The following is an 8764-nucleotide window of genomic DNA, read 5'->3' as shown; positions in this document are numbered from 1 at the left end:
TTCCTCACGTGTGGAGTGCCATCCCCGGATGCGCCACTCATTATCAAAGCTCCCGCATGATGGTTTCCATGCGGTCACTAAGTAGACGGCAGATCGATGCGCTCGCATAGGAAAACAATTATGCGTGGATCAAGATGGAATGATGAATATTTCCTGGAGTTTGGAGTACTTTTCTGCAAATTTAATTTCATCCTCGTTTACGATAATGCCCTGGGAGCGAGGGCTTGGCCGGGAAAAAGAGGGCGCTTTAAAAGCAGCGGGAGGTTGGGGAGCAACGAAACGGAGAGGATTGGGGGTTCGAGATTTGACTGGCCGTCGGTGATCACCTGTAGTTTTTATTTTTTAATGGTGGTCATCGGTTGCTTTGGGTTTCCTCCGATTCCGTCCACGTTTCCGTTAGATTTTCCGGCGGGATCCCGACGATCCGGCGAAGCTATTAGGATCGTCGGCGTTTGGCTCCGGTGAGATTCTTGGAGCCCATATAATGGTTTGACGGTAGATAATTCAAAATCGGTCTTGGTTATATCGTCATTTTGACTTTTTTGTTTCTTTTTTTGTCGTGTTAGACGGTGAGTTTTTTGGCTAGGAGGTAATGGAAAGATTGTTCTGCGAGTTTCAGTGGTTTATTAAAGGTGTAATTAGACTGGAGGGGAAGGCTGGTTCTACTGGAGCGAAGATATTTTGTTTAGTGATACTCCGAGCTTTTGTTTTAAAGGTTCTTAAATGCTTTTGTTCTCGCGGTTTTTTTGTATTTTTTTGCAGGCGAGGATAAGCTGTGATGCATAACATGGCGGGAGTACTGTTGCAATAAGAATTCTAAATCCATCTCTGTTCGGATTCTGATTCTCGAACGCGGATCTATATTTCTGAAACTTTAATTGTTAGTTTAGATCGGGCCAAACGTCTACGAGCCTAGAAATGTGGATTTATGAATGTATGATAGAGATGAGTTGAAGGTGACGTTCGTGATTGATCTGGTTTTTGTTTTCATTCCTCGGTGTCTTTCAGGGGCAATTCCAAAGATCCAGGTTGATCTGAGGTGAGTTTAATGGTGGAGTCTTTCATTTGTTACCGTAGTCATCTTTGCTTCCTTTCTTAGATGAATTTGTTTCCATTTCTTGCAAGTTATTAGATCCTTATTTTTATTCTTTATCTGTTTAATTATCCATTTCTTGTGAGTTATTAGTTCTGCTTCGATTATAAGACCGAAATTGGGACCTGGAGCCTGTGCTTTATGGAACCAATTCCTTACCACGATTATATAATATGCTTAGGAATGTGTTGAACGATTTTCTGACAGGTTTCATCTTGACGCATCCTCCAAATATCACGGATATTAATTTCTTTCCATGAAAATCATTGCTATAGGAAATAAATGAAAGAACGTTGAAGAGGTAGCTTTTAGACAAAGACCTTATAGTTACTCGCATGTAATTCGTCTAAACTTGTTTGGATTCATCGTTTTGAAGGCTCCTAGGAAAGTGGCAACTAATAGAGATTTTCTTGCCTGATTCAAATATTTTCTTTAAAACGTTAGCTTTGGAGATGTGCCCCGTTAAGATGACCAAAACTTATTGTTTCTTATTGTTTGAAATGATTTCCTTAGGTTCTTCAGAAAAGAATCAATGAAAATATTTTCTTTCCCTCGAGTAAGGTTGTGCTTGCCATGATGGCGAGGTTCTGTTGCTCTGCATGTCTTAGGGCATCTCCAACCGAATGCCAAACATGCCTATGGCGTGGTTCGATCACTCCAGCCGAACGTCAAATCTTCCGCTATTTGCTCTCCGGTGAACAGTGCGACGCCAATATTGGCATGTCACTGTTCACCTACGCGATTTTTTTGTCTCAACCGGATTTGCCGTAGAAACGCACGAAAGAGGGGAAAGACGGTTACGTTGGTAGAAACGTGCAAAATGGAGTTCTATTGGAGATGAATCACGGCATTTTTGAGTTTCACTGCATTTTGGAGTGAAAAATGGGATTTTCAGTTGGAGATGCTATTACTGAAGCCATCCTTTCATGGTTTAGGAAGCCACTTTCTCTTGATTTTTTGCAATATACAGAAACCTTGCCCGCAAAGCCGTGAAGATGGTTGTCGCGTTGACTCATATGTTGCTCGTCTTGATAATTACAGTGATATCATGGCAAACATGCTCTAAGTGTAAAATAATCCAACTGCCACATAATTTCGTGTGGGGATCTATTTAATCTAACAAATAAATTATGATGACTAAATATAATTTTGTGAATTTGAACTGATTTAATTTTGAGGAAGACTCGGTTTTTTTATGCGCTTTTCTTCAGACTACTGGAAGTGATAATATATTTTACTAATTTAATTGAAATATGATTGGTTTAAATCAATATTCTCCTACTTCACTAGTAAATTCATTAATCTCACAACTTGTCTGGCATTTTTGGTTATCTGTTGTTAAGTAGGCACATGCAATATTAGTTTCATGGCTGAACTGATAGGTTTTCCTTCATTTCTCTAGCAGCACTATTGAACTTCTAGAAAGGCATACGATGTTTCTAACTCATTCCTTCCAAAATAAGAGTGACAAGGGTGTTTTGACTGAATCAAAAAGCATGTTTGGAACTCAAGGAGGTTTGCATCATCAAAAGTCCGTGTCCATGGAACAGGATTGCTGCTCTTTTCATGGAAGTCTGTTGGAATTCATGCTTATAGCCAAAAATGTGAGCCTTTTAAAAGAGATGAAGCAATCTCTATTCGAGATGGACCTGGTTAAGTCCTGCGTGGATGCGACGGAACTGACAGAAAAGAAAATGACAGTTAAAATGCAGCCTGGAAATTCTTACAATGTGCAAAGATCTAATGAATGTCTTATACCAGGACTTCATGATGATATAGCTCTAGACTGTTTGGCCTTCGCTTGTAGATCAGATTATCCTTCACTTGCTTGTCTAAATAAAAGCTTTAATTTATTGGTTGGTAGTGGATATCTATACAAATGGAGGAGACGGCTCGGCATCATTGAGCATTGGGTATATCTAGCTTGTAGTTTAATGCCATGGGAGGCATTTGATCCTACAAGGCTGAGGTGGATGAGGCTGCCCCGGATGCCTTGTGACGACTGTTTTTCTTATGCTGATAAGGAGTCTCTTGCTGTGGGGACTCAACTCCTTGTATTTGGTAGGGAGTTAACGGGTTTTGCTATCTGGATGTATAGCTTAGTAAGACGTGATTGGTCACGTTGTCCTCTGATGAACTTACCTCGCTGTCTATTTGGTTCCAGCAGCTCCGGTGAAATTGCTATTTTTGCTGGTGGAAGTGATAAGAACGGCCATGTTTTAAAATGCGCCGAGATGTACAATTCCGAGTTGGGTATATGGGAATCTTTACCTGATATGAACTTGCCAAGGAAAATGTGTTCCGGTTTTTTCTTGGATGGTAATTTTTATGTTATAGGGGGCATGTCAAGCCATACTGATTCTTTAACATGTGGTGAAGAATATAATCTTGAGACAAGGACATGGAGGAGAATCCAAAATATGTACCCTGGTGGTAATTTGGCAACCCAGTCTCCACCCCTAGTTGCAGTTGTAAATAACCAACTTTATGCTGCTGACCAATCAACAAATGAAGTTAAGAAGTATGATAAAGTGAATAATACTTGGAATGTTGTAAAGCCTTTACCTGTGAGAGCTAATTATTATAATGGTTGGGGTCTTGCATTCAAGGCATGTGGTGACAAATTATTGGTGATTGGTGGACATAGAGAACCGCAAGGTGAAGTCATTGTGCTATGGTCTTGGTGTCCTGAGGATACAAATAATGGAGGACCAGAGTGGGATGTGCTATCTGTTAGAGAACGGGCTGGTGCTTTTGTTTACAATTGTGCAATAATGGGTTGCTGATGAAAATTACCACATTATGGATACGCTATGAATACAGAAGCTTTAGTATTGGAGAAGGCAATTAAAGGGCTTGTACCTGCTGCATGAATTTCTCTTCCATGCAGAGTCTTCTTTGGAATTTGTGTATTGGAGAAAGCTATTATCTCATTTAATTGGTGAAGCAGATTGTTGTTCTTTGGTATTTTTCTGTTTCATGTAATTTTACTCGTTAGCTTCTCTGTTGGCATTACCTTTGGAGCACTTTCTGTTGAGCAGCATTTAGCTTTTTTGGAGGCTTCTTCACTTCCCCCTTGTACTCTCCATTCCCCTCCCCCTTTCTTCCTCTCTTCCCATTGTCATCAATCTAAATTAATAATCTTAGGGGCATTGGCATAAAATGCTATGTAGTATGAACGAAACTTACAAAAGTAGCTGACTTATTTAAACTTCTATCTTTGTTTCACATTTAGTATCTATCTATGTGCTACTGTGTGCATGACCCTGTTTATTTTAACATCTCTATGCCCCTGCTTTGTCAAAATATTCTAGTAGCCTTCTGCAAATAATGCTATCTTTGTCTTGTTTGTCTTATAGAATTCTCAATATTCTATTCATTACTGGCATAGTTCTATAATTTCTTATGACTTAGCATGTGAAGGTTTTTTTTTTTCCATTTTTTAAATAATGAGTTCAAGTTTTCAACTTAGTGTTTTCTCTTTTTAACTGCAATATAGTTTTTGCTTTAATGCAATCCTATGTAGTTTGTCTATGATACATCAACACTACTAGAAAGCAGGATGCAGTGTTTGACACATTTAAGCATGTCTCCTACATGCCTCTGATATGTATAGGACATGTCGTTAGCATGTCCAATTTAAAAAATGAAAAAAAAAAAAAAAAAGTGTCGGCCAAGCATTTTATTGAATAATAAGTCATCACACAATCAACCTACCTGGATCCCTCGCATCAGGCCCATAACTCATCACTAACTCCTATCTTCTCTCAAACATGGAAAGCTACGAATTTTTTTAAAACTAATCTATTTTTTTCTAATATTTAAAAAGGTTGCATCGTTGTAGTCAATTAAACTATAATTAAACTCAAGAAGTTAGGTTGGAGGATTTATTGTTAAACTATATAGAATTGTATTTATTGGGGTTAATTGTCATTTTTCTTTCATTAATTCTCATTTCATTTTTATTTAATTCGTGCCATTTCTATATAATATTTTTAATTTTTAAAATAAATAAAATTATAAAGATGTGCCAAAATATATCATTGTCCTATATTTTCAATAAGAGGCATCATTGATTTTGTCAGGTCCATATTAGTGCATCTTATTATATGCTGTTTGCATCATAGTATATGTTGAAACTCATTTATCTCTTTTTTCCCTTTTACTTTGCATATGATGTTTCTTTACCTGCTAATTTTTAGCTTTTAGATGGTTATTTTGGTGATTCGAAGAGCATATTTAACACAATTTACATTCTCTCCATTGTTTAATTCCTGCTTGGTTTCTCTAGGCAAAGTGCTCACAGTATGAACAAGTGTTTTTCTGGAGGATAAAATAATTATCGGTTATGTTTCAGTGCAGCTGAATTTGATGATGAGAATTGTCATCCTTACTTTTTCTTTTTTATTGCTTCCACAAGCACATATTGAATGTATTTTTAGTCCTTCAACTTGGTGAGTATCTTGATATCTTGTCCTGACATATATTTTGGCCTACATAACTCAATGTTATTTTAAGCTCTAAGGTTTCAAATTTGTATTCATATTTTTTGTTGTTTTCCTCTATGGTTATTACTCTTCTTGTTCTCTCTTGCCTTCAATATAGTGCACTGGCATTAAATGAAATTCATCAAAAACAACTATGGTCCCAACTCAAGGATGAATAGCAAACGTATGCTACTTGTCTTTTTTCATTTCTATTACTTTGTGTTTGATTTGCATTTCCATTTATTGTCCTCTTCCGTTAGAAGCAGAAAATCTCTCCAAGAAAAGTTTCTTTAAGTGATACAAGGCTTAGTAGGAATTTTGTGCGTTATAAATCATGTAAACTACGATTGAAATTGTTTGTTTTTTTATGCCATCCAATAAGGCAATGTTAGGCCGTTTAATGAGCAAGATACATTTGTCGTAGTGGTACCTATTGGTTGCCCTCTTTTAGTTGTCTTTCAATTTTCAAACAATGCCTGTGGCCTTATCATATTACCTACTTAGAAACCAAAACAATAGATTTGTCGTAGAGGTACCTATTGTAACAATTTCCATTAGACAATACAAGTAGATTGCAGTGCAAACCAAATCTTATGAGAAACAGAAGAAGCCAAGTTTCTAATGGTCAATGACGGAGATCAATTGTAAGCAGCGTCTGTCTGTCGAGGTGAGAGGTGTGACAATAGGACAAAGTAGTACCTCGTTTGGATGGAGCAACAACACTGCAATCTAAATTATGATGCAAATCAATCCAAATGAAAATTGATGATTTATGATGCAATTCAATCCAAATTATTTGTGGTAAGACTAATGATGATGATTATAATTATGCTTTCTCAGTTGACTATGTAGGTTTTGTGTGGGACAGCTTTCTTATTGCCAAAAAATTTTAATTTAAAAATTTTTTATACTAGAAAGCAGTAAGAAAGTTGTCCCAAATGAACTCATAATCAGTCATCATATGACTCCAATGTAGACTTATTTGATATCCCAAGTATTAGTCATTAATACTTTAATAAAGCAACTAATTAGTAGCATTAGCAACAAGAATTCAGCGTGATTATGTAAGAAAAAAAATTCTTGGTGTTATCTTGAGGAATCATTCTACTACCGAAATAAGACTCTTTCCCAGGGCTTAACTAAGACCTACTTACTCTTTTCCTAGTCCATCCTGTGCTATTTGAATCCAGTAGAACATTAACACAGTTAAACATGTGTTGGGCTAAATAAAAAGGGTCTTTTCCATCAACTATTCTTTTCCTATAGCTGATCTTTCATGGCTTCTTAAGGTCAGGATAGATTTAGGCTTCATTTGGGACGGCTTTCTTACTATTTTATAAAACAGCTATGCCATGTGTTGTAAAGGCATGATGATATTATAATATTATTTTATACAATAATATAGCATTAGCACAACATCAATACACAGCTGCATCAGATTTATTCTTATTGTTGTCATTGTCAAACATTCACGGCCGGGCTTTTTTTACTACTTTCTTTGGGATAACAATAAACAATCAATGCCGACGTAATATGGCATATTGGCATATTGGAGAAAAAGGCAGCTTTAACGCTAACAAAGTTTAATTTTGCCACGAATTTAGTTTTGGGTTTATCTGTAGGCTTTAAATTGACAAAGCAATTCATCAATAGAAAATTCAATGTGGAATTGAGAACGTCTGGTATTTTCTTTCAGGCCTTTTGTGATTGGAACTTACTGCTTTGAATTTCCTTTTGTCTTTGTGATGGGACTCTGTATACATACTTTAATTATTCTGTGTTGAAGGTTGTTTTCGCTGAAATTGTCTCTGAGACAACTTTCCTTGGCCTATTGGTTGAGAGCTTAGGCTTCAAACTAAGAGGTCCAAGGTTCGAGTCTATGTGTATGCGTTGTGTGTGTGAGTTTGCCTTAATTGGCCTAAATGTCCCAAAAAAAAGAAATTGTCTCTGATTCTGACATTATGATTTTTGCATTTTCGTTTTTTGTTATCAGTTTTTTGGAGTGTTTCCATTTTTAAGTGTTTCATATAAACTCAGGCTTCATTTGGTACAGCTTTATAGCTGTTTTTTAAAAAATTATTTTAAAAAACAGTAAGAAAGTCGTCCCAAATGAAGCCTCGGTCTTATTTTTACTTGTTGCTATGCTAACAAGTTGGTTGCCACTCTGAAGCTTCCTATCCTCGCCGAGCGTTTCAATGGGGCGTACTGGGAGAAAGAATTGCTGGTTATTTGTTCAAAGGGATTCTAGAATTGATCGCCAAAACACAGATCTCTCAAATTCAAAATCTTTTTTTTAATTTCCCACTTCTCTACGTTCTATTGGGCATTTTACTTCAATTTGTAACTCATAATAACTACTATTTCTACTGTATTAAGAACATTTCTTAAACTTCGCAATTCAAAATCATTATCCCTTATTTGGGTTTGTATTACTCATATGCATGTTTGCGTGTGAATATTCATTTTCCTGTTTGGTTATATAAGAAGAGACGATGATAGTTGTTTGTATGACTTTGTATTAATTTGTTTCATTTTTGTATTTAATTTTTGTTAGTAGCCAATGAATGTGGATAGGTTTTATTTTTCCCCAATAAAAAGAGAGATGGAGCTATCTACTTAATATCAATTTTAAATTTGTTGCAAAATGCCATGAATTTTAAACCAGTTCACAATAAAAATTTCGTTCTAATCGAGCCTGCAATTGAGATTAGCTTGAACAGTTTAATCGAGCTTGAGCTAATGAGCCAAACTCGAGCCTAAGTTTCAGATACATGAGTCAAGTTCGAGCTCAAATTTGAGCCACCTAAAATATATGCTAGCCGAGCTTGACATGTTAAGGCTCGAGCTGGACTCTTTTACGCCCCTAATGACAACAAATAATAATATTAAACTTTCTCTTCATAATTAAAAAAATAATTTGTAATGAATATGAATATATTAACTTTTTTGGGGTAGTTTGATTATTTAAAAAAGAAATGCATGGTAAAAAAGAAAATGTAATGTAAATGGAATATATGTAAAAGGCATATAGTAGTGTTGTTTGGATAAGTGTAAATTTTTTTTTTAGAAAATGATAAATGTAAAGTAAATTCAAATGAAGGATTTTTTTTTTTTTTAATGAATGCAAAGTTTAAAGATGGTGGTGAATGATGAGTTGCGGCTACGGTTAGCAGTGGGTGGCAAC

At 36.0% G+C, this 8764-nt stretch overlaps 1 protein-coding gene across 2 annotated transcripts; it reads left to right on the top strand.

The window, feature by feature from the left end:
* The first annotated feature begins 203 nt into the window (after positions 1 to 203).
* Positions 204 to 4374, top strand: LOC110108315 (F-box/kelch-repeat protein At5g60570-like). 2 transcript variants are annotated; one of them, XM_020838904.2, is made up of 3 exons: positions 204 to 461; positions 763 to 1039; positions 2496 to 4374. In XM_020838904.2, the coding sequence occupies exons 2-3, from the start codon at positions 933 to 935 to the stop codon at positions 3877 to 3879; spliced, it is 1491 nt and encodes a 496-aa protein (XP_020694563.1). In that variant the 5' UTR covers positions 204 to 461; positions 763 to 932; the 3' UTR covers positions 3880 to 4374. The 2 variants fall into 2 exon arrangements, with proteins under 2 accessions (XP_020694563.1, XP_020694573.1); XM_020838914.2 differs by having other exon boundaries at positions 205 to 461; positions 2499 to 4374.
* Positions 4375 to 8764: the final 4390 nt, after the last annotated feature.

This window comes from Dendrobium catenatum, unplaced genomic scaffold (genome assembly GCF_001605985.2).
Source record: "Dendrobium catenatum unplaced genomic scaffold, ASM160598v2 fragScaff_scaffold_542, whole genome shotgun sequence".
NCBI lineage: Eukaryota > Viridiplantae > Streptophyta > Magnoliopsida > Asparagales > Orchidaceae > Dendrobium > Dendrobium catenatum.
The sequence above is the reverse complement of the archived record's forward strand: the minus strand, read 5'-3'. Positions and strand labels throughout refer to the sequence as shown.

Excerpts from the sequence above, each read along its gene's own strand:
- LOC110108315 (XM_020838904.2), top strand. The coding sequence starts at position 933 with ATGTATGATAGAGATGAGTTGAAGGTGACGTTCGTGATTGATCTGGTT. Across the intron at positions 1,040-2,495 it reads AAGATCCAGGTTGATCTGAG|CAGCACTATTGAACTTCTAG; the intron begins GTGAGTTTAATG and ends TCATTTCTCTAG.